At 29.6% G+C, this 27,927-nt stretch overlaps 1 protein-coding gene across 1 annotated transcript; it reads right to left on the bottom strand.

Moving 5' to 3' along the window:
* LOC107445058 (NCK-interacting protein with SH3 domain) lies at positions 1 to 27,868 on the bottom strand. Its single transcript, XM_016059374.4, has 11 exons — positions 27,482 to 27,868; positions 25,667 to 25,767; positions 22,894 to 22,955; positions 22,417 to 22,817; positions 20,869 to 21,030; positions 10,153 to 10,239; positions 8,176 to 8,314; positions 5,860 to 5,940; positions 4,708 to 4,926; positions 4,380 to 4,552; positions 1 to 651 (listed from the first exon to the last, which is right to left on the bottom strand). Exons 1-11 carry the CDS (start codon positions 27,674 to 27,676, stop codon positions 469 to 471), a joined length of 1,803 nt encoding a protein of 600 aa, XP_015914860.3. The 5' UTR covers positions 27,677 to 27,868; the 3' UTR covers positions 1 to 468.
* Between the last annotated feature and the right edge of the window lie 59 nt (positions 27,869 to 27,927).

Below are 27,927 nucleotides of genomic sequence, written 5' to 3'. Positions count from 1 at the left end.
TTTTTTTTATGTTCTTACAGAATACAAGGAATTTGATTAAAAAGTGAGATTGCCTAATAATTAGAATTATTGGAAAATGGAAGTTTTTATATACAGTAAAAGTTCCAAAATTCAGTGCTCAATCCAAGCGGCACCAAATTCTACCATCTAGCCAAAGTAAAGTATAAATTAATCAAAGTAAAGTATCAATATATTTTATGAGAAAAATGAAAAAAAATTCCATACGTTCATTTCTCAGTGCATGAGTTTAAGGAATATGCTTTATTTAATTGCTAAATATATATATATATATATATAAAAAAAAACAATAAAAGCAATAGTTTAAAATACTAAAGAAATTTGATATATAAAATATAAAATTTAAACAATTGTGAATAGAACATAAATACTTTGTAACATTATAATATGCATAGATATTTTTAAGTATGATATGTTGAATCTATAATTTGAAAAAATGTGACATACAATTTAAAACCAAGATGGAAATTGATTCTTTATGTCAGTAACAATTGCAACTTCTGATTCCTCAGGGAATTCCTGATCTAGTATAAATTTGAAACACTTATTTAAGCCTTCTACTTGATGCATGTGTTCATCATAATTAGAATTTTTCAAAAGATTTCTAACAAGGCATAAATATTCAAGACGTCTCTGGAAAAAGACAAAAATTTGAATCAAGAAATGAAAAAATAAATAAATAAAATACATTGCAAAATTTTGTCTTAAATCATTAATGAATGGAAAAATAATATTAATCTATAGCATACCTGCCACCATTGGAGAAATAAAATAACGGAGATTTTTTAGGCTGCGAGAAAATTTTTGAAACATCATACATAGTCATGTAAGCCAAAAAAATAAATTAAAAATTGGAAATAACATAAGCACTTACATTTAGCGAAGTAAAAAATAAGTACAACTCTTATTCTAAAGAAGATTTTTTAAACCATTATTTATTACTTAAACTATTTTATAACCATTGTTAAACAGCTGACCCAATTTTGGGTTTACAGCTACTAATGTTCAACTTCATATCCTGTAATTTTGAACCCAATCCAGGAGACAAGGGAGCTCCTGGATCAATCAAGTATTGGGAGAAATTTGCCTCTGTGGAGGACTTTTTGTTGGAACTAACCCGTATTTGAGTTACATAGAGAGGAAAACCACGAAAATGTCCCATGGTCAGATTGATCATAAGGGGTACTTAAATTATTAACACTAAACATAGTGCGATACTGGCAATAGAAGAATCTGTAGAGGAAGAAGAGAAGTATTTTGGATATCAGCGGATATTCCATCAACAATTTAAAAAAAAAAAAATTTCTTCAATAAATACGGCGAAGTTTGAGCATATATGGGTAAACAGGAGACAATCGTAAAATACAGGAGTCTTCGTTAAAAAACAGGAGACTTGGGAGGTATGCTATAGTTATTACTATTTGCAATTGATACTAAAGATTTTGTTCAATTTATTGAGAATCTACATATTTATAAAAGTTCTATCGACATTATTGTCATATATTTGTTGCATGAGACACCAAAATCATGATTATTTATTAGTCTAAGTTATAACCCCATTAACAGAATTTACGGAGTGAATCTGCTGCCAGCACTATCTACATAAATTCAAATTCGTCTGCGACTCCATTGCAGACAAAGATTGTTGTATGAATTCAAGTTAAACTAACAAAACATGAAGCAGAATTTACATATATAGTCTTTAAAAATTGCACACAAAAACTTTATGTTGTTAAAATTCAGGTTTAATTTTATATAATAATACCAAAAAAAAAAAAAAAAAATGAATTTAGAGATGTTTTAAAAAGGAGTTTCAGTGATTTCTCCTAATTTGTTTGTTAACTATTTAAGCATAAATAAAAATTTGGAACAAAAATAATTTGCAGTTGGTGTAAAAATCTATAATGCTCACTGCATTGCTGGAGGATTTTTGTTACTCGGGTTATAACAAAATTTGAGTACAAAAAGCTAATTGTTGCATTAGATCTATATGACATTTTAACACTGTATGTAAATACATTATAAATTAAAAAATAATAATAAAAAAAACTCATGAGAAAAAAAACTCATTTTTTGTTTTTTTCCCCCAATGATACTTATTGTCAACATCTTTTGCCAAAAGATGTTTTGAAAGTATAATAAGAAGGATAAAAAAAAAAAAAAAAACACTAAATTGTGTAGAACAATTAACAATACCATAACAACTAGAACTATTAACAATACCAAAACAATTTCAGATCTGTGAACATAGATTTAAGTAGATTTTAGTCATTAAGAATTAAATAAATTTGTGATAACATAAGTAGTTATTTTGTTGACTGTTCTTATTTAACCTTTAGAACTAACATCACACTCTAATTTGATTTAATCATACTGTAAAGATGTTAGGATTCATACACTTTTTTGGCTTAGTTTAATAAAAAAAAATCGATTTAGGTTATTAAAAAAATTATTAATTTTTTTAATAACTTAATTCAGATTTCAGATACCTATGACATTCTGAAAGATATACTTTCTTACCTTTTGAATAAATTTGGGCTCTGCCATATCAATAGTCATTTTTGACAATTCAAATTTAAACTTTATAACTAACTAGCTTCACACTGTAGTTCAATTTAACACTTAGTGTAACGATGTTAAGATTCATATACTTTTTTTTCTTAGTCTATTCAAAAAAATCAAATCACTTTTTTTACTACTGAATCAGATTTGAGAATTGCAATTGAATTTCAGGTAACTCTGGTATTCTAAAAAATTAACTTTCCTAACTTTTGAACATTTTTTTCCTCTTCTGCAAGCTTTAACTTACCACAACTTGCTTGTAGAGTAAATTTGAATACATCAAGCCAGGTAACATATTTTACACCCTTAATTCCTTCATGTTCTTTTTTAAAGATAAAATAAATTGCTGCTTAGAAAAATGAATAATAATTGTAACTTTCTTGCATGAATACATAAGTATTTGTCTTATTTCTTTTCAATTAGGTTGAGCAGCTGTTTTTAAATTTTAATCAATTTCCCATTCCCTCACTAATATATAAAATGATGAAATAATGTAAAAGTGAAAGGATTAATTATTCAAAAAAATGAGTTTCCATTGTTTAAAATGCAGTTTTTATTGTTTTTTGCTTTTATTAAAAATATAGTTCAAAACTTTAAAGCCAATATGCAATTCCAATAATGCATATGACAATTATTGTTGTAAATTCTATTAATCAAGCCAATAAAATACATTACAAAAATTATCGTACTGATAATGTATATTATAAATACATTACATTATTATGAAAGCTTTGAAAACAGAGATAACTTTCATTTTTTTAATTAAATAAAAACAAAGAATTTAAATAAAACATCATTCTTTCAAACTTTTAGTTTTGAAATTAATTTATTTGGTGAAATATTATGATTAAATTACAGTATCGATTAGGGCTCGAAAAACTCATCCGTCTGCGGCGGTCAAAAATTTCCCACGGACAACAAATTTCTCGAATCAGATGTTCGCGCGGACGGGCAATTTTCTCGTTAATGTTCGTGATACACTTTAAATTTTTGTTATCTTACAAGAGTCTAGCGTCTCACTTCTAAAATGACCCTCTAGTCTAGAAATCCCGCACAGCAACATACTGCGCATGGTGGATTGATGTTTTTTCCGTCTGGGAGTACTGCAGCAGTTGAAAGGGGCTTTTCAGCAATGAACTTACAAAAAAGCACATTACGTAAGCGTTAAACGCAATTTTGAACATCCACCTAAATGGAAAACCCTTTTCAGATTTCAGTGCAGAAACCTCTGTAAATCATAGGCTTGATTGCAGAACTGGTAAATGTCATACTTGATTCATTTAAAAAACTTAGTAACCTCGGATAAATTGACATTCCAGATAACTTAACCTTTGTCATTTAAATTATTTCATAAAAGAAATAAATTACTTCATAAAAGAAATACTAGGTTTTACTATTAGTAACTTAGTATTTCTTTTATTACTGCATAATGTAATTCTAGTAGCTACTAATTCATTGTGTAATTTATATAAATGTTTGTAATAAATAAGAAAAAATAATATTTTTATTTATTTAGAAGCGACGGGTTAGTTTCAAAGGAGGACGGGTGCATTGTTGGACAAGCCGTCCTGGGTAAAATTGCTGAGTTTTTTCGAGCCCTGGTATCTGTTTTTCTTATAATGTCATTACTTAGATCGAATAACATAAAAAAACATTCATTTACTTAAAAGATTTTTGGATTTGAGATTTTCTTTCTTTTTTCAAAATAAATAAAAGCATAAAAAAAAATTAAAAATACAAAAGAATTAAAAATTTTATTTTAGTTAAGACTTTAATAAAATGAGTAAAAGTTTTTTTACTTTTTCCCCAGGAAGCAAATCTGTAAGTTGTCTAACAACAATATCCAGCAAGACTTTCACATCATTTAGATAAAACAGATCAATTAGATTGGAGAAATGAAACAAATCCACCATAAATTTCATAACTGAGTTAGGTGTTTCCATTGAGTGACTTAAAATTTTCGATGGATCTTCTAAAAAAAAAAAAAGAAAAAAAAAGACAAAGTAGTATGATTAATCGGAAATAAATGAATAAAATATTAAAAAAAAATTTCAAGGATCTTTCATAAGGGCTCTTTAAGAGATTGAAAATAAATATGTTAAAATAAACATTCAAAATAAAGCTTACCTTCTCTATTGAGCAAAAATACTAATCTTTCAGTCAAATATTGAGCAAAATTTCTTTCCTTCAAGGCTCCCATGACTATATTTTCATCAGGATTTTTAAAATGAAGATTAAATGATAAAATAATACTAAGTAAGCTATCACCCACATCTTCTTCCCCGTCTTTTACTACTTCTTCTAATTTTTCAAATAAAAAGTGAAGAAACTTTTTATTGATGAAATCTGTAAAATAAAATTCAAACTTTTATGATGGGTAAAAAGTCATAAAAGAGTTTATTTACAAAAATCCACTTTTTTGATAAGCTAAGGAAGCAATGAAAATTATCCAGCAAAATATTATAGTATAAAATTGCATAAGGGTGTTAGATAGGTGATATTATGAGACCTCTTTAAAGTTACATATCTATAATTAATAAATTTTTCTTTTTTGATTGTTTTATAACATTTTAAAATTTGATAAAAAAAATTCTAAGGGTATGAAATAAAATTTTATAATTAAATTTTTATAAAATAATATAAAAGTTAACTCTTTATTTTAAAAATAAAATTTCAACAAAATTCCATTGTTAATTTTTTATGTAACAAAGTCAGGTACACATTAAGTTTTCGCTCTAAAGTCAATTTATGAGTAACATTAATGACCCATTAAAATTAATAAGAAAAAATTATTTTTTTTTGGGTGATGTAGTCAATTAGTAAACTTATTTTAATTAGTTCATCTCAGATCTTTTAAAAAGAAAAAGATTAGAAAAAAAGTAGATGGACTAATTTATTTTAAAATTTTACTATCAAAGTTCTATTAAACTATTAAAACTTCATATAAAAAATATAAAATAAAAAAAAACGCATTATAAGGGACACAACAATGTAAAAATATTTTAATCTACAATAACAAGAATTCAAAAAGATTTATCTTATATAGCAATTCGAAATTTAGGAAGATCACACATCAATATTTCTGATAATGAATTATATACAGATTGATTTGATAAATCATAGGTACCAAAGTCAATTTCGAACGTAATATTATATAAAATCTAATACTTCAAAAAGAAGATACATTCATAACCAGTCAAAAGGTAACAAATAATGCACGAAACGCTTATGCGCATAACATTTTAGTAATAATATTTGGAAAGAAATTACACGTCTTACCATATGTTCCTGTAGGAGGTTGTTCACCCGTACTAAAAATTGCAGCTAATAAGCATGTTGAATATAATACCTTTTCTCTATCTAAAAAAAAAGAACATTTTAAATTCAAAGAAAAAAAAAACAAGTAGGGAATTACATCCTTATTAAATATGGCAAACAAGCAAAGTAAAAATCAATTTTGTTAAAGAAAAATGTGAAAAGAAGGTAATAAATAAATAAATATATTTAAATATTTCATTAGAATAATGCAAATAACTTTAAGAATAGATATAGATAATCAAGAAAAAAAATATTTTGATCAAGTTTCATGTACAGTAGGGAACCGATTATCCGGAATAATCGGGACCATCGTTATTCTGGATAACTGATTTTTCCGGTTTTCTGAATCGCTACAAAAAGCCGTTTTTTTATTGTTAAACCAAACTAAAAAAAAAAAAAAAAATATTTGGAAATAATCTCAAAAAAAAGAAAAAACAATGAAGCAATACACTAATGATTATTTCTAAAATGATAGTAAGGTTAAAAAAGAAAGAAAAATCCTAAAATCTTATGAGGGAAATTTTTTTTTTTTTTTTAACATGGCGGGAAAATTTATCGAATTTCGTTCCAGTTTTTTGGTTTTCGAATTTCCGGATAACGGGTTCTGTACTGTATTAATATAAATAATGTACTTATGAAAGAAAAGTGTTAGTAAAAAACAAATGTTTAAAATATTTTACTCTTACACAGTCACAAAAAAATTAATTTTAGAATTTCTTTTGACAACAACTATATTTTAACCGATCATAAATATCTAAACTTTATTTTTAATCGTATTAAAAAAAAACAAGAAAGAGCCTTTAAAATAATTATGCTAATACCTAAAAAAAAATTTAATTTAAGATTTTAAAGTGAATTTGATTACTGATAAATAAGCACGATATATAGTAAATAATAATTAAAAATCAATTTCTCGAAAACTTATCCTGGAGTTTTATGAATGGCAATTAAGATTTTGTTGACTCAAACAATTAGTTTTTGAGGTATGGAAAATATTCAAAACATGAATAAAATAACATTAAGGCAACATAACTATTTGTCTTCTGAATAAGATATTGGGGCAATATCTTGAAGATTAAAGGTTCATCTTAGAGACCAGAAAATCTGCATTTGTTGAAAAAAATAATGTTTACTCAGAGAAATATTTTCTTTTCTTTATTATTAATGAGTAAAGAGATCAATTTCATATCTCAAACCATGGAGACAATTTGATCATTAGGTCATAAATTTAGAGTTAAAAATTTTTTATTTTGAAAAAATGTACATTAAACTTTTCAGAAAAAAAAATTCAAAGAAAAAAAAAAGAAAGTAAATTTTAAACTTTTCAAAGAAAAGTTTGAAATTTTAGTAAGAGGGAAGAGTATGTTGTCAAATAAAGCGTAATTTTATGTACAAATAAGAAATTATACCTTCTCATGTGCCCCATTAGACACACTCAAAGTACCTTAAGTGTATAGTTAAATTCTATTCAGGAATGCCTGACCATCTTTTAAGAGAGAGAGAGAGCATATCCAAAGAAAAGTCCAAAAAGAAATTTTCAAAGAAAAGATCAAAGAAAGTTAACAAAAAAAAAAGTCACAATTTCAAACTTTTCAAGGAAAAGTTGACAATTTGGGTAAGAGGGATAAATATATTGTCAAATAAAATGAAATTTCATGTACAAATAAGAAATTATACTTTTCCTTGTGCACTATTAGACACAAATATCATCTTATATCTATAGTTAAATTCCATTCAGAAATGTCTCAACATATTTAGAGTTGTTTATAATTTCAACATGGATTTTTTTTTTTGAGCTGTGTTAGTTAGCTTACAGGAATAGAAAACAACAACAATTGGAAATTTATTTTTTAACAGGCTGAATCTAAGAAACGTCATAGGTTCTTTAAGCAGTAACGTTTTTTAATGATACCATTGCTTAATTGTAGCACATGATTCAATGTAAAAATAAATAAATTTTACAGAGAAACTTTATACATTGGCAAACAGGATAACTTAATGTTTTTTATTTTATTTTATTTTAAGTGTTGCATGTCTCTGAAAGGTTGATAAGACAATTATCACACATAAAGCTTAGTCTCACATAAATCTTAAATACTGTATGGAAAATGAAAAAAAAAAAAAAAATGCATTATAAGGTGTAAAAATAAAATATAAACAAAAAGAATCCTGATAGTTTAATGAAATAAAATTTATTCATTATTAATTTTATATTTAAGTTCAAATATCCACACTGAAATTTATTTAAACTTATATCATTAAGAATAAAGTATTCACCTTCAAAATTATCTTGAATATCTCTGGCAAGTTCCATTGTTATTACTGAATTCAATAGATGTGTCACAACCCTCAAGTCCAATTCACAAAGGGTCATGAATACATGAAGCATTTTAATTCTTAGTGTTCTTCTAGGTTCCTATAATGAATCTTAGGCTTAGTTAGCAATAAAAAATCATTTCTTTAATGGAATAATGAAACACATATATTATGAGTCTAAATTTTACAAAAGAAATTTGAGAGTGGAACATACTTATACAAATAATTAGGCAGGTTAGGAAATGATGTACAAACTGGATAATATTATTACCCACATAATACACATAATATCTCTAATCCACACACGTTTTCAATAAATTTCAGCCACAAATGATAAAAAAAAGATTTTTTTTAGAATTTTCCAGATTGCTTTTAGCAAATTTCCTTTATTTATATATCCCTTATATGAGTATCAATAAAATTTTTTTTATTCTTATGCAAAAAAATATTTTACAAATCACTTATGCTTGCTATTAGAGTGAAAAAAAATTTTTTTTTTTTAAAAAACTATTACGAGACAAATTTTATTGGAAAAATATTGGACTCTTAAGTACTAGTAATTCAAATGAATTCTATAGTCTGACTTTTTAGGTCTTTTAATTAAATAACCAAAGCTCTCCCTGAATTTTCCAGAGTAATAAGATTTCTGACTTCTCCCTATTCCGTGGCCACCTTAGTAAATTTTATTAATAAAATTTTTAAAAAATATATACATATATAACAACTAGATTTTTTTCCTTCAGATTACATTAAATGTAATAAATTGATAAAAAATTACACTATACGCATGTTCTTACAACTGCTTAATAATATAAAGGGTCAACACTTATTTGTTGAAGAAAATTAATTTGGTAATAAAATATATGAAGAGAAAAAATAGAATTATTAGCTTAATCCATTGTTAATATTGCACCAGCAAGGGGTGTTACCCTACTGTCTCACCGCTGGTGTGGAATCAAAATATTCTATTGCAAAAGGCCTGAGTATGAAAAACATAATCATGTTTTATTACCACTTTCCAATCATATTTGCCATTTATGAGACAACTGGAGAGTTCAAATATGAAATTTTACATACGAAAATATTATTTTTACCAATTAATAAATGCAGTCGACCTCGCTTACGAAAAGCGAACAGAAACCACAATATTTGCTCATTATATCTGAGTGCTAATAAAAACAGGTTCTTTGAAAAATTCAGAAAAGCCCATATATACTTACTAAATTTTAAAATATATTACTTTATTAATTTTTTTTATTTCCGTACAATACAAAAGAAATTTGTCAATTTGCTCTGAACTATATTATTGTCTCATTGTCGAGTTATTGTTCTGTGGATTCGATTCATGACCGAAAAACATCATCATTTGCACCCAAAGTCAAGTTTTTCGATACACTCAAAAGTCATTGAGTATGTTGGAAGAGATTCAGCATGAAGGAAGTTCAGAAGAAACTTATTGAAAAAAATATCAGTTGTGCAAGCTCATGGATGCCTGACGGAAAGAGAAAAAGAGAGAGACCGAGAATAATACGGCAAAGATGCATTAAGGAAGATCTTAGTAGAACAGGAATAACTGGATGGGAAGAAGCTCATTGCTTGGCCAAAAACAGGAGTGTGTGGAAAAATAAATTTGAGTCCTTATGAGCCATTTCGGCACAAAGAGGATAAGTAAGATCAGTTGTGCTGAAGCAGTGGGGAAAAGTTTTAAGAATCACAAAAATATTTCTCGCTACAATTGCGATTTGCTTGTTAAAAGCGAGCCATTCTCCATTGTATTAACAAAGTTTTTCTGGTTTCCTTGTTAAATCAGGGCTTGTTAAAAGTGAGTTTGACTATAAAGATTTTATAAATTTGCATCATTTTAATAATTTTTTAAGCACTGCAAAGATTTTTTAATTTAATAATATAGTATAAAGTACTATCATAAACAAATTATACCATTTGATAATAGGTAACTAACAGCAAAACCATTTCATATTCGTCACATTGAACTATTTCTCGAGTCACTCTAGGGTTCGCATCAACCTGAAATTACAGAAATTTATGAATTCAAAAGGTAGATGAAACATTAAATTTTAAGTCAAAATATACCAGTGATATAAATTCTACAAATATAAACAAAATACAGTAGAAACTTGATGGATAATTTTTCACAGGTTCAATGATTTCCAGCGAAAACAAAGGCGGGTCAACTTAAAATATGAAATAAGGACTTGAAAAAGTATTTAAAAAAAATTAACTTGACTTAAAAATAAGTAAATTTACAATAAGCAAAGAAAACAAAAACTTGATAAAAATTTTTTGAGCATACTGCATAAATATTTATGATAAAAAGAAATTTGAATAAATATATTTTTATTTTTTATATTTTAAAATTTTGGTTTGTACACACTTGTCTTCTCATACAAAATATTAACCACTTAATGGTTGCATAAGTTTAAAATAAGTTTACGACCATAAAAGTGCCTACTTATTTTATTCAAGAAAATTATATAATACTAAATGGATGTACAATATATGTATTAATTTTAATGTTCGGATATAATAGTGAATATACATGTCTTATGAGTGCTGACATCAAGTTTAAAATAAACTATGTCTAAACATATTACAAATAGTCTGGTACTGATATTTAGTGTATAGATTGGGAAATAAACATGATTCTGGGCAGAAGATATCCATTGTCTTAATCTTTTTAGCTCATTATTTTTGAACACTAAAACACGGAAATAACACGGGCAAGAGAAATAAAAAATGAAACTTAACCCCATCATTTTGACGGAAACAAGAAGGAAGGGGTTAAATGTGGTGATGTTCAGTTCATCACCACACACATTAAGATAAGAATAAAAATGAATAACAATTAAAAATAATATACTCTTAAGTAAGAGAACAAGATCATTAGAATGATCACTAATTGCAAGGTGTTAAAACTATTTATTTAAAGTTGATCATTTAAGATATTTAGAGTTACAAATTTTGTTCCAGGAAGGCATTCACACTAATTAATAATAGGTACATAAAATGAATTTACATGAAATTATACATTATGAAGCTGCACTGCTACAATATAAAATAAATAAAAAAATAATTAAGGGGTGATAAAAAATCTTATAATATAACTTAGCTGTTGAGGATCCTCATATTTTTTTTGTGTCTTAACCTCAGCTCTCCAAAAACATGTCTGTCCTTTCCTTTTCTCTCACCTCCTCTAACCAAGCCCCCAAAGCATACTCAACTCTTATTGGCTGTTACCACCATCACAAAATAAGTAGGGCTATACTTGCTATTTCTTTTTTTTTTAAATTTTATTTTTGGCTAAATTATTTAAGGGCAGAAAAAGGCAGGTGAAAACTTATGAAAGAGAAACTAAAACTTTAAAGTAATTATAGCAGTGCAGAGCAGTGCAGCAAAGATAAAAGTAACAAAACATCATAAAAGCAATACCACATATATATAAAAGTAACAAAACATCATAAAAGCAATACCACATATATCTTTCCCCCTGGGGAAAAAAAAATTTAATAAATTTAATTTTTTTTCTTGAAAAAGGTCACTGACTAGTAGGATCTTTTGGAAGAAGTCACTGATTAGTTATTCTTGCATAAGGATGGTTACCGTTGCAACACAAACTATGGAGTCTGATGTTGAAGAGAAGTGAGGTGGGAGAACTGAGTGATCAGGATGAGCAGTGTGTCTGTTTGAAAGTTCAATTCAGTAAATTAACAAGAAGGTGTTGTGTTTTATGGATGAGGTTGCAGCAGGGATCAATGATGCATATAGGTATCATGAAATATTATTTTTTTTTTAAGACAATGGCTACCACGCAGCTGAGCATTTACCAATGAAAAGCGAAACAATCAAGAGATATTTGTGGCCTTATGATGCCTCAGGAGTACCTATCTTTCACACGCCATTGAAGAGTTCAGAAGTTAGAGTGGCCGGCATGATTTTCTGGCGAGGATTCAGCAAACACTTTCTCTTTGAGACAGATCCACTCACAGGCAACAACTCAGCAGTCACTTCCATAGGACTGATCCACTCAGACTCCCAACCAGACTAATTCTGAAAGAGTTCCACTTAAACGTCCTTAAAGTTCACATTAAATTGCTTTTAGTTCAGTAACATGAAGAGATTTAGTCACGAAGCTTTCTTGATTACCATGATAAGCACTTTACACATACACAACATAAAGAATTATAATATATATATACAATGACAAAAACATAGTATAAAATAGCACATTAAATACACATTATTACAAAGTAGTTACACCCTTTTATTTTTTTACAAATCCCTGAGGATCTCTAGGTCTGAGATTATATCTCGGTTCTACCACATCTGACGAATCAGATTCTGATAAAGAATCATTTAAAAATGAAACGGGTGAAATAGATGTATCACGAAAGAAATCATATGAAGAATTACTTTCTTCACTTTGAACATCTGTTTGTACATCACGATTTAATTGAGCCCTACAGGGTTGTGATACAAAATAACCAAAACTTAGTAATTCTTTCTCATTAATGGGCTTCATTAAGGCAGGATATAATTTTTTATCCACAGCAGGGTGTCTAACCTCACACCCTTTAAGGTTATCACTAATTACCGAATTTTCTTCCTCAAATATGGAAGACGATGGAAATATTTCTCTCTCTGGAATTTTTATTATACGATTGACATGAGATGTGGTAGTCTTTAATGGGTTAGCTACTAAAGTTAATTCAAACAGGACAGGGGAACATCTCTTTGTCACCCTATAAGGACCATGGTTTAATTTTGAGAGTTTTTTCGAGGTGTGAACTTTAATTTTAGGTGTATGAAGATAAACCAAATCCCCTAATTTTATATCTTTGATATGTCTAGTTGTGGCAGTAGAAGCAACCTGGTTATCAGCAGCTTTCTCTAAATTTTCTTTTACAATGGCAAATGCCTGTTGCAATCTAGGAATCAATTCTTGAACATAGGTAGGATTATCATTGTATGTCCTAAACTTTGACGAAAATATTAAGTCATATGGCATCACCAGATCACGACCATATATTATGTATGCTGGGGTTTGCTTTATTGTACGATGGAATGCTGTGCGAAAAGCCATTAGAGCCAAGGGAACACGTTCACACCAATCTGTTTGGTTTATACTAACAAGATGGCTGAGGGAATCAATGAGTGTTTTGTTTAATCTTTCTACTACACCTTTTCCTTGCGGATTATAACTTACAGTATGCTGCTTTTGAATGCCAAGTGTATCATATACTTGTTGCATTGCTTCGGAAATGAAATTCGTTCCTCGGTCTGAGTAAAAAGTTTCCATGAGTCCATGACGTGAAATGAAATCAATCAAAACTTGAGCAACAGTAGAGCTTTGGATGTTAGGTACAGGATATGCCTCAGGATACCGTGAAAAATAGTCTGTTATAACAAGTAACCATTTATTTCCATTTTTTGAAGTCACTAGGGGTCCAACTGCATCAATGCTACATTTTTGAAAGGGTCTACTGGCAGTTGGAATCTTTTGTAAAGGTGCCTTGTTTGAGGCTTTAAATCCTTTACGTTCAATACACGAGGGACAAGAAGCAACATAATTTTTAACATTTTTGTACATATTACACCAAAAAAAATTTTCTTTGACTCTATGAAGGGTTCTCGATAAACCTGGGTGGGCAACACTGTTATTATCATGACATTGTACTAATACAAGTTGAATTAAAGTTTTGGGAACAACTAGTTTAGGATTTAAGGAATTAACCCTAGAGCACAGTAAGACACCATTCTTTAGAAAAAAATTTGGAGAAGACGGGGAAAATTTTACATGAACACTTAATTTTCTCACAATTTTCTGGCAATGAGGATCATTTTTCTGTTCATCTATTAGTTGCTTTTGTGATAGGTTAACTAACTGAAAGACTTTTAAATTGCTTTCTTGGGACTGCACACAATTTATGGTATCATTTGTTTTTAACCGCGATAGGTAGTCTGCCATAAGATTCAATTTTCCTGCCTTATGTATTACTTTGTATGAATAAGATTGCAAGGTCATTATCCAACGTGCAATCCTTGAATTATGATCTTTTAGATTTAGTACGTAAGATAAGCTCTTTTGATCGCAATAAATGGTGAATTCTTTTCCGATTAAATATTGTTTGAAGTGTTGAACACCAAAAATAATTGCCAATGCTTCCTTTTCAAAAACAGAATAATTTATTTCACTATCCTTTAATTTCCTAGAGGCAAAACTGATAGGATGCTGAAAACCAGTCTCATCTTCCTGAACTAATACAGCACCCAACGAATGTTTACTCGCATCAGTACAGAGAGCAAACTGTTTATGGAAATCTGGTAAAGCCAGGCACGGTTGAGATATTAAATGGTTTCGCAATTTTTCAAAAGCGTTTTGCTCAAGTTCAGTCCAAACAAAAGGAACCTTTTCTTTGGTAATATTAGTAAGGGGAAGAGCTAATTTCGAGTAATTTGGTATGAACTTACGATAAAAGCCTGTCAAACCAATAAATGCTCGCACCTCACGTTTACTCTTAGGAGGAAGAGCCCTTTGAATAGTCTGAATGTTTTTAGGATCTGGCATTACTTTTCCTTCTATAACACGGTGGCCAAGATAAGTTACTTCATCTTTTAGCAAAGAGCATTTTTTTGGTTTTAACTTTAGGTTTGCCTGATTGAGACGTTCAAACACAATACGCAGCTTTTCCATGTGCTCGTCAAATGTCCGACTTGCTATGATGACATCATCAATATAACAGCCAATAGATAAGTCTGACAAACCGGCCAATACAATGGACATTAGTCGTTGAAAGCTAGAACTGGCATTTTTTAAGCCAAAAGCCATGCGCACATATTCAAAATTTCCAAGTTCAGTGGCGATTCCGGTTAAATGAGCATCATTGGGATGCATGTGCATCTGGTGAAAACCCGACGTTAAATCTAAACTAGAGAAAAACTTTGAACCCGAAAGTAAATCTATCATTTCATTTAGATTTGGTATAGGAAAATTATCAGGTAAAGTTTTTGCATTTAGTTTTCTTAAGTCAGCTACCAACCGATATGAACCATCCGCCTTTTTAACTAGAAGCACGGGAGCAGCATAGCTAGACGTTGACGGCTGAATAATTCCCGCATCTAACAGTTTGTTAAGCTGACTCTTCATTTCCGCTTTTAAATGATAAGGCACGCGGTAAGGTTTCTGACGAACGGGAATATCATCGGTCAACTTAATGCGGTGCTGAACCAGTGAGCAAGAACCTAATTCACTTACATCATTTGCAAAAACATTCTTGAATTCTAGCAAAAGATCGGAAATCATCTTTCTTTGATTTTCATTTAAGTGGTTCAGATTAAACAGTTTCAAAAAATCGCAGTCATTTTCAGTAATTGTGTTTATCATTGATTTCTCACTATGTTTAATTTCTTCGACTGTGATATCTTTGATTGTGCTTATTTTAGCATTTTTGTTTAACGCAAGGGTACTATCATTAGGGTTAAAAATTTGAATCAAGCATGTGGAATTTTCCAAAACCTCAGTTACAGCATGAGCAACAAAATAATTAGCTTCTTTAATGTTAGTATTAGGTTGAATATATATAAAGTCACCTTTTGAAAATTTATTTGAACCAGAAATTCTTACATAAACATTATTTATTGAGTGTGGCGGTAATTTATGTTTCTTACTCAAGACACCAAAACTGTGTTTGTTACATAATTTAGAATCATTTACATTATTTAAACTGTTGCTTGGCTCTGTACACTTGGCCTTATTTACAATTATGTAATCATTTTTGTCAATGGAATTCAACCATTTTATAGCAATCATGTTATTAAATAACAGACAATTTGAGCAATCAATTATGAATTTATGTTTCCTTAAGAATTCAAATCCTAAAATAATATCAAAATCTGATGATAAAGTTTTATTGGAGACTATAAATTCAGTTAAAAATGACTCTTCATTAAGAGAGATTACAGAGTCTATTTTTGAGCAAGCCCCTATGTCAATACCAGTGACTGCAGTTAGATTAGAGTTATATTCTTTAACTTTAAAATTGTTTAACATGTGAAACACATTAGGCGATACAACATTAACCGTGGCTCCAGTGTCAATCAAGGCTCTACAGGTTAAATTATCAAGTTTTATAGATATTATTGGCAAAGGGTTTGGACTTAAACTTCTTATACGATTTTGATTTGGATCTACTTGGGGTTTTACTGAAAAAATGGATCCTTCATTCATTCGCCCCTCTAGCAGTTTGGGGGAAACTCATTTGATTGAGGAGCTCCCTGATAAAAATGATCATTTAATGCTTCAGGGTTATGTTGCATAGGCGGATAAAATGGCGAATGGGGTGGTTGGGTATATTGCGTAGGAGGACGAAATAACAAAGGTGGCGGCTGGCTAGGAAAATTATTAGTACCTTGGTTAAAATACCCTGGAGGATTAGCATGATGACCCCCATTATAGTTGGATTGACCTGGATTATAGCTCCGACGACCCCTATAGAAATTTGAGCGATCCCTGTTATAGCTTGCACGTTTCTTTTTTCTGCAATCAATTTCATCATGTCCGATTATCTTACAATAGTTACAAAATTGTGGAGACTTATCAGAAGTTTGGGAAGCAGTAAGCCTATCTAATTGTATCTGCATATCTCGAACATTTTTAGTTAAAGTCGTTATTACATTTACCAAGTCATCATGTACCTCTTCCGAGTTTCGGATTTGGGTATTGTTTAAGGAATTTACATTAGGAGTAATGGTTTGTAAAGATGCTTCAACTCGACTAGTTATCTTTATGGCTTCTTCGAAGGTCTGAGGGTCTAAAAGGATTACCTGAGCTTTTAACATTGGTTTCAAACCGTTAACAAATTGCGACAATTTAACTTTTTCTTGGAATTCGAGAGGTAGATTCGCAGATTTGGCTAAGCCTTCAATACGCATAGCAAAGTCTCGAGATTTTTCACCAGTGTTTTGTTCAGCGGTTGAAAATGCAGCAAAATTTTGGGCAAAAGAGGATTTTGGAGTGAAATAATCTTTGATACTTTTCTTTAGAGCTTCATAATCCAAATCTTTCCCTTCTAATGAATTATTATATAATTTTCTAACAACGCCCTCCATTTTTAATTTAGTTATAATCAATAGTTGTTCCTTTGACCATTCAGCTAATTTTGCTGTGGTTTCCAAGGATTCAAAAAAATCATTATAATTCTGATCATTTAAGGTGGGGATCAAAGACAACAAAAATGGGGATTTCAAACCTTCAGCCATATTTAATAGCTTATGTTTGCTAATAAATAATATATAAATAACAGTATCTATAGATACTACCACATAACAAAATATTAATTAATGTGTCTGCCTATCCTGGTCACGGCACCAAAATATATGTGGTGATGTTCAGTTCATCACCACACACATTAAGATAAGAATAAAAATGAATAACAATTAAAAATAATATACTCTTAAGTAAGAGAACAAGATCATTAGAATGATCACTAATTGCAAGGTGTTAAAACTATTTATTTAAAGTTGATCATTTAAGATATTTAGAGTTACAAATTTTGTTCCAGGAAGGCATTCACACTAATTAATAATAGGTACATAAAATGAATTTACATGAAATTATACATTATGAAGCTGCACTGCTACAATATAAAATAAATAAAAAAATAATTAAGGGGTGATAAAAAATCTTATAATATAACTTAGCTGTTGAGGATCCTCATATTTTTTTTGTGTCTTAACCTCAGCTCTCCAAAAACATGTCTGTCCTTTCCTTTTCTCTCACCTCCTCTAACCAAGCCCCCAAAGCATACTCAACTCTTATTGGCTGTTACCACCATCACAAAATAAGTAGGGCTATACTTGCTATTTCTTTTTTTTTTTAAATTTTATTTTTGGTTAAATTATTTAAGGGCAGAAAAAGGCAGGTGAAAACTTATGAAAGAGAAACTAAAACTTTAAAGTAATTATAGCAGTGCAGAGCAGTGCAGCAAAGATAAAAGTAACAAAACATCATAAAAGCAATACCACATATATATAAAAGTAACAAAACATCATGAAAGCAATACCACATAAATTGTCGACATTTATAAAAAATTGCTATTATTTTCTTTTAAGTTCCTAAGTAAAAGTTCTTCATCATTTTAAAGGCTTTGATTTCACAAAAGCTGATATTGGTTGTAGTTCTGATTTTCCATATTCATTGATAACATTTTACGCTTATTATATATCTGCAACCAACATCACACCACAAGTGGCAGCATTTTCCTCAACTGCTACAAAAACATACGTTTAAGGCAGAGGTCGCCAAAGTGGTCTATATAGACCCCCAGGGGTCTATTTAACAAAAGCGGGGGTCGATCTGAGACAGGGGGGCGAATGGGGGTCGATCCGAATCGGAAGGGTCGATTGTGGGTCGAAAAAAAAAACAGTTCTCAATACGCAAATCACACATGCCTAATTAAGTATGTGAAATTTGTGATTTTTTTTTATAATTGACTCAATATCAGTTCCTTTATAAAACATAAATTAATAAACGTATATTTATTGGGGTGAAACAAGTATTTATGTACCACCGCGCAGTGGCACGAACTCAGCGCAGTTTATAAGTCATATGCATATGTGCGCTTGTCCAAATGTCACGTGTGACGAGCATTGACGTTACAAATGCAAATATCATACGCAGTTTCAGCTATCTTTGCAAACTGTGTTGAATATTTGCAGTGTCATTATTAAAACTTTTACAGTTTTGGATAATTAGTTATTGTTTCGATAAAACCATTCGTTTGGTTTAGATATCAATTTTAATTATCAATGCACAAAAAAAGGTAAGCATTAATAATATGGATTAGTACAGCCCGCGACAAAACTATAGCACACTTTGTATTTTTTTACAAAAATTACAAAATTGACAAATTTTGACGAAAATTAAAATTGACCAATTTTGAACCCAATATAGCGAACCTTGCAAAAAAATACCAGACACACCCATCTCATTGATTAAGAAGCAATAAATCTGTAGTGACTTATTATTTCTACTTGCTTATAATTACTTACTATTTAATAAATATTAAGGTATTTAAATTTCAACATTAATATATTTTTCATAAAACTATTGTTTCACAATGTACTATTACTTTAATAAATGTTTAAAATCATAAAATAAATGTACAAACACAGTATCTAATATAGTTTTATTTTAATTAACAGAAAATTACTTTTGCGGGGGTCGATGGAGATTTCGAAAAATTATATAGGGGTCGATGACCAAAAAAGTTTGGCGACCCCTGGTTTAAGGCATTAACAGTAACAAATCTTCATTTATTTTTTCATCATTAGCATCAGAAGTCAGAGTTTTTCTTCTCAAAATGAAGTAGAACACCATAGTCAAGATTCACTGGTTGCGGTCAGTGAGAGGGTGAGAAGTGCTGTACCTAATGTGCAGGTCATCGGGGGCCTAAGCTCTAGACCAGTGATTCCCAAAGTGGTCTATATCGACCCCCTCTGCAAGGGGTCCATGTCAAGTGAAAAAAAAATTGGTGGTCCATGAAATAAAAATGGGGGTCAATGATAGTGGATCCCATATAAACAGGTCGTGACTTTTAATTTTGGCCTTTCATGAATGGAATAATCAACATACACTGATAGTACCTATTTACTTACATTATACTTCCTTATAATATAAAGACATATACCTATCTACATTCTACATAATTTATAAAAGTAGCTATGACGTAAACATTTTATTAAAATGTAAGTTATTAGGATACTTTTTTTTTCGATATGTGAAACTGAATTATTATAAACTAGCCATTGCCTGCAGCTCCGCCCGCGTAGGTTCGTATTTTCTCTATGAGTAAGGTTTTATTTTGTTAAAAAAAGTATTTTTCCGCAGTAAATTGTAGATAGCCTGTGTCAACTCTTAAGCTAGCTAGACCTCCAATTTCGTCTGCGCACAAGATCACGGAGATTTGTTTTACGTGAAAATCTAATAAGCAGACCGACAATACCTTACTATGGTTTTGTATACAAACTTATTTCCTCAATTATAATATTAGTAGCAGAGTAAGGGCTTTATAGTACACTATTTTATTCCATTTAAATATTAATTCAATTAAATTAGTAATTAAATTAGTTTGAATTTAATCAATAAATGTATAAAAGTAACATGTGCTTTTTCACACTACACTTCACTAAAGTTAGAAATTTAAATCTTTCACAGTGAGTAGCCCTATACCAGCTGTCAAAAATACATTTGAAGTTTATGAGTTTACAAAAAATCAAAATCCATAAACTGAAAAACATGGCAAGGGGTCTAAGAGACAAAAAAGCTTAGGAACCACTGCTCTAGACGATCAAAATTGTGAGAACATGACGTCAGATCATCTTCAGGAATGTTTCCCACACCATCACCTATAGCCTGAGCAGCTCTAATACAACGTAAACAAAGTACAACCTCAATTCAAATCTATGTAAAATTTCTAAATTATGAATGCAAAAATCTGTAAGTTTCAGAACTGATCTAAACAAGTGTTACTAACATTATAAGGGTATGTTAGAACAAGATAATTCATACAGGAATATGATAGAGGTTCAACTGTATTATCTAATTAAAAAGGAAAAAAAAAATATGCATTTAAGTCTTACAAGTATATTGTTCAGATCCACCAGCAGTTTACTAATATGATCTTCATCTTCATGAACAGGCCAACTTCTTTGCTGCTCATCATTTTTACAGTACCAGAGCTGCCTGAAGATATCAAGCAGTGTCCTTTTATCTTCACTGTACACTTCAGTTTTTGTGTCTTCCTAATTGTTGAAAATAAAAATAAAAAACATTAAAGTAAATTATGAACAAAATAATAAGATAGCAAAATATAGATGACTTAATATATATAAATAAATAATTTTCCTCAGGCAGAGCTGGATTATACCTTTCGTAGGCCCTAGGCATAGCTGTTTTTGGGCCCTCCCATCCTTCCCTCACTCCTCCCCACTTTTCAAAATATATGCTAAACTTTTCTTGCATATTTTTTTTACATTTTTATTAATATGGATTTTAATTTACAAATTTGTTTATTGAACTTTATCTGCAATACCGACATACTGCCGATATTGCAGATGATATCGATAATACCATTATGATTAGTTCGATCGATAACTATGTAAACACTTCACATCAACAATACAACAACAAACCAGCAAAAAATTTGTCAGAATCTGAGATTAAACTAAAAGCGCAAAATTTGGTGAAAATTTACTCATCCGATTTAGAGGAAAACTTTCTAGATGAATTTTTACTATTTTCAAATTTGTATGAACATAAATCTGCACAAGAAAGCTCAAATTAAGGCTCAAATTAAAGATAAACTTGTGAATACTTTTCCTAACGTTCACATTGCATTAAGAATATATTTGTCGATTCTTGGATCATATACAGAAGGAGAAAGATCTTTCTCCAGATTAAAATTGATAAAAAATTATTTGCGTTCAACAATGAATCAAGATCGTTTGGCATCGCTCGCACTTACGTCTATTGAATACGACATTTTGCGTAGTTTGGAATTCGACAGCATAATACAAGATTTCGTTGAATCCAAAAAAGTAACATATTAGATCATAAAATTCTGCAAAATAATTTATTACCGAGTAAATATTATATTTTTATTTGTATCTTCATAATTTTGTGCAAAATACACTTGTTGTTTTTAAAGCTAAATTATTTTTGTCAACAAATTTTTTTCTCCCAAGTTTTTCGTAGGCCCCTGAATTTCGTAGGCCCTAGGCACGTGCCTAGTGTGCCTATAGGTTAATCCGGCCCAGTCCTCAGGTAATCACCACTTAAGATGCAACTCTGAATAATGAGAAAAATTTTGTTTGCCCTTATTATGCTATGTAGAAGAGTGCTTAATACAATACACAGTTCCTATACTTAAAGAGCTAAAATTTTTAAAGTATAACAGGAAGAAAAAAAATGCTGTTTTAAATGTACCCTTTATTCTAATCAAATGCTTATAGAAAAATAAAAATAGGTAAAGTTAAATCCAAAACAATTATTTTAATATAGATATGCTGAGTGCAATATGATAAAAGAACAAATAAATAAACACGAGCTCAGAAATTGAACAGATAAATATTTTTTCACATAATGAAAAATATATGTAAATCACTTAATAAATAATGAGTAGAACTTACTTGCAAAACTTCAGATTTCAAATTTCCCTTCAATTGCAGCCACAACTGATCAAGCATTGGAATAGCTTCTTTGAAAATGTCTAACATGACTCCAACTGCAGCAATAGAATTTTCATGACTTATTTGTGTTTTATGTCTAACACTTTCAATTAAGCTTGGCACTAACCATGTTGGCACTGTATAGTCAGTAATACAATCTGTTTGAGTGCTTAGTTCAGCATGATTTTTAGTTTCACTGTGAATAGCTATTGATGCCACATTATTTTGCACATCATTTGGAAGTGATGAGTTACTTTCACTAACTGGAATATGACTAGAAGAAGATAGTTGAAATGCATGCCTTGGAGAGTCTTCAGAGTGGGATGTTTCATGATTGTTCAATACTTTGTTGCTACAAATATCTAAAAAAATGTTGGTTATAGTATAAGTTTTAATTTATGTTTGAGCAAGTGAATACAGGTGCAAAAGAATTATTACCTTCATACTCATTGCAAATTTTTTGATTTTTTAAGAAAATAGTTCTTTGGTCAGAAAGGTACCTAAAATAGAAATTATACTTAAATCAAACTTGATATATATGCATAGATGGTGGGAAGTCATATATCTGGAATACTTGGAATTTTGGTAAATTCCAAAAATATATTTTTCAGGACAATAAGGTTGTAAAAGTAAATACAGATTACAAAATGTGTTACTCAATTATAAAAACATTAATTTACATTAAAATTACAGAGAACGTTCAAATAAGTATTCGTTCCTTGTTAATTTCATAAACTAAAGAATGCTTAATATAAAATAAATGTCCTTGATAAAAAAAATATGCAGAAGATAACTTCAACTTTTTCTTTTTAAATTTTTTTATTTCTTCCGAAATAAAGATGTTTTTCTATTTTATGTGAAAAATTGGCAAAATGATATCCAGATTAAAGTCAATCTTAATTCAAATTCATTCGAAAAATCCATCTTAATGAATTAAAAGATTAAACATAGGAGGTTATTGAATAAATCTTTTAATAAAAACATTTCCAATTTAAGCTAAAACAAAGCCTGTTTGCATCCATTTTTTTCAAACACAATTAATAATAGATTAATTCATATTCATATTTTATTCCTCTCACCTAAGTTCAGTTTCTTTTTCCTTAACTGCCATTTTTTCTTTATAACAACGCTGTAAGTATTCTTTTTAATTAAGCAGGAAGGCAACAAATACCCAGAAAAAATTCTATGAATTTTTCCAGATTGATTTATCACATTTCTCTGATTTTTTAAAATGATGGGCATAAATGTTATTAATTTTTCAGTTAAGCAATATTCTTATACATGAAATTTGTTACAAAACACTTACACTTGCTATTAGTTAGTTGAAACTAAAAATTTTTACTAAGAAAGAATTATTATAAGACCTATTTTTATGGAATTTTCTTTTTCAAAATTTCAAGTACCTCAAACTCAATTTGTTTTCCCTAACTTTTTTGGTATTTTAATTAAATTCTTTGCCATTTCCTTCTTTTTTCCAGATAGATAAAATTGTCTGACTTTTCTTTGTTCTGTGGCCATCTTGTCAAAACAGTATAAATGTTAAACTAGCCTAAACACAGCAAAATGAGATAATTTTTTTCCCCTTCTATACAACAGATTGCATACTTAGTAAAAAATTATTTATTTTTGGGTAGGGGGGGATTTAACTATTCTAATTTTTAAAAAATGTCTGGGAAACGGACACTTTCATAAAATAGAAGTCCGGATATTGGACTTTAATACGGTAGTTATACATAATTACAGTTCAATGACATAAAAAATATATAATATTATAGGAACAAAATCTTTATAAGAAATAAAATTTCACTTTAAGTTAACCTTTTGGGAAGTAAGCACAGAACTTACGACATTTATTTAAGTAAGCGAAAGTGCACCATTCTAAAATAATATTCTGAATCTTTTATGATGAAATTACATACACAGTAAAACCTCCTGTAATAGACACTACTGCAAGACGGACGCCTCTCAATACGGACATATTTTTAATTCCCCAGGATTTTCTAAGAATATACCATTATGTACATTCTCCGCAAAGCGGACACTCCCGTAACCGGACAGTCATTTTGGTCCTGAAATGTTGTTTTCTATCTCTACAAACCGGACATTACTTTTTCTAAATTTGAAAAAGGAACTATTTTTGCTTTAAATTGCAAGCTAAAAAAAGTGCAACTTTTCACCATTTTTAAAAGCATGTAAATAAAATTTTCTGCTTTATATGTAACTAAAAATATTCTTAAGCTATTTCACCACTGAAAAATCAATCTTTCTCCTGTCACCTTGCCTTATCTTTGTAAAGAAAGGAGAGAAAATGGTACTGCACTCCTGAAATAATTCTGACATCGGCATCTTTTGATCTTTTCATCTGGACCACATAGGTCATGAGACCCCTCAAGTTGATATGACATTTCTCAATGCTTCTTCCACATTGAAAATTTCTTTAATTTTCTTATAAATTTGAAGATTGTATTTAACACAACTGGAGTAAAAAAAAGAGAACAGAAGTATAATCTTTGAGGTGTTTATATAAATGAAACATTTATTCAGACACTTGATAGCTGATCAGTTGTGAATAATCAACTCCATAGGTCCTCATGACTTACAGGTATGCATTACTTTTTTTTCTGTGAATCATGGGAGGTTTTTTTCTTAAAGAAGGTATTAACCATGGTCCCTATCAAATGATAAGTAGGTGTAAGGGGATGTAAAACTGATAATTGAAACGGACTGAGGATAGAAAGCTCCTATTTGGTACCATATGTCAAACTTGAGTATCTATGCTGATATGAAAATTATATTTATTTATTTATTTATCTGTAGCTACATCCAGAATTATATATTTATATCAAACTTCTTTCTTTTTCTTTTTTATCTTTCTTATTGTTTAAATAAATATTCATGTAGATATTTATAGTCTCCTTGTAGATATTATTTAATTATTTCTACATCTTTGAAAGTATTCTAAAAACAATTTACGGTGTTAAATTTCGCTATTAGGGTACCCTTCCCGCAAACGGACTACTTTCATAAACGGAAAAATTTTTTGGTCCCATTAATGTTCGCTTAACGGAGGTTTCACTATATATTCTTACACAAGAACTAAAATAATTTAACTAATTTTAACACAAATTGTTAATGATGCGAAATTTAGCAGTACGTTAAGACTTTTCTTTCAGAATTTAACATAAAGCAAAATATAAAAGTAATACTGTACTTCATAGCCTCTCTGGTCCTTTTTGAAATACTATTTGGAGATTCAGCATGAATTTTTTCTAATGCATCTTCAACCAGAAAAATATACTCATCAGGATTTATCTAAAAAGATATTTAAATTAGATTTGTACAAAAAAATTCAAACATAATTTTAAAAATGCTACAAGTTACTCTAAATATTTTTGTTGTATTTTATTATCTTTCTGTTATGTTATAGCCGAAGAGGGAAAAGCAAAGTCGTACCAAAATATTTCAATAACTGAAGGACCTCAGAAACTGATTAGCCCAGAGCTCAACATAGTCTACCCATGGTTCTTTAAAAAAAAGCTAAAATTGTTTTTTTTTTATATAATTAATTGTTTTGTTTCAAAAGTAAACATACAAAGCAATAACACTTTGTAAACTTAGCTATTGCAGTTTGCTTGAACAAGTATTAATATGAGTTATCTTCCACATTGTACATCGTGTTACATCTTTTAAAACATATTTCTTTTGCAGATCTAAAGAATTTGATATTACATTTAGATGTTTAAACTATAAAACATTATAACTATATGTTAAAACGGTGAGATTTCCGTATCGTGATCTGTGGCAGAATCATCACCAAGTCTTGGAAAATTCCGGGCAGTTCTCCGCGAGAAACTAAAAAAAACATCACAGAAAGGGACCAACTTGAAAGGTATGACTCGTAACCATCTCCTGAGCTCATTCTAGGCAGGGTAAACAAGGCGCAGCAACCTGCTGCCTTTTTACTCAAAAGAATCCACCCTGTTGCCCCTGATGTAATAGACTCCATACACTTTTTGCCCTTTCTTTCCTCAACCCTTCTTTATTCCCCCCCCCAACTCTACAACGGAGTTCTTAAACTTTTGTTATTTTCAACTCTTTTCATTTAGTTTGTCATTGCTGCCAATACATAGATTTATATGGTAAAGAAAAAATAGCCATCACACCTCCTTGTTGCACTTGACTTTGAAAAGTTTGCAGTTACTTCCCCTATCACTAAATCATAATTATTATTAATCATTTTAATTATTAAATCATAACTACAGACACTTAGAAAACATACATTTATTATTTTATTAATATATGCATGCATTTTAAATAAATTACTAAGCTAATTAGCTCATTAACTCGATATATATATATATATACATGTTAATTTATTAATAAAAATTAGTAATTAAGATGATTGCTTTGCTACTTTTAGTAAAGTAAAAAAAAAAATTGACAATGTTTTTTAATAGAACGTGTAAAGCCCATAGAAAGAAATTATTGCCTTTTTAGAATAATAATGCACTTTTTTTTAAACTTTTGCACCCTGCCCTTTTTTCTGCCTAGAATGAGCTCTGCCATCTCCAGGCAAACATCTACACGTTTCTTATAAAAAAATTTGCATGTTTAAAATCTATTTGGCACCTTGACAACTGTAGTTTGTGCGACAGATCACGATACGGAAATATCCCCGTTAAAACTATTAAATATTAACTATCACTATTATCAGAAAAAATGGTACTTTTCCATTTCAGTCGAAACAAGTAAATTTAGTTATTCTCCCAGCAATGCATTTCTTTACTTTAGTAGGTAAATAAAACATTACAAAGATATAATTTTTATTTAAATAAACATTTGCAATTGGGATATTTCCGTATCGTGATACAATCGCCAAAGTACCAAATAGATTTTAAACTTACAATTTTTAAAAAAAAAAACCGAAAGTTGCCAACACTTGGCGATTATTCTGCCACAGATCACGATATGGAAATCTCCCAGCAATTTTTATGCATTGATTGCATTAGGAACAAATCCTGTATACTTCAACTTTGCTTATGTATGTATGAGGTACATAACCGAGTTTTCCTTTCATATCAACACAAAGAGCCCAATTAGGATTGTTTGAAGAATCAGATACGGGTATAAAGCGATCGTCTTTTTTGAAAAGCAACACATGTTGATGTCCAGAAGACAAATCGTATAAAGCAACATATAATATAGGTTTGATATCCGTCATATTCTTTTATAATATATGTGGATATAAAACAAAAGCAAAGTGCATTTCTTAGAAATAGATTTCCTCAGAACGAACTGAAGAAGGAAACGATACAATTATTAACGCAATTAAAATTTTATTAGTTTTTTGGCGCCCGGTCTACTTCACTTTAAGATTTGTTGACAACCAGACAGAAAGTAAACAAAGTCAAGCGATGAAATTTAATCGAAATGAAGAATCGATTTTATTAATTAAAATCGATTAAAAATGTA

This window comes from Parasteatoda tepidariorum, chromosome 5 (assembly GCF_982258835.1).
Source record: "Parasteatoda tepidariorum strain Cologne lab strain chromosome 5, Ptep-v5.0, whole genome shotgun sequence".
Lineage (NCBI taxonomy): Eukaryota > Metazoa > Arthropoda > Arachnida > Araneae > Theridiidae > Parasteatoda > Parasteatoda tepidariorum.
This window is presented reverse-complemented; position numbering and strand designations above follow the sequence as displayed.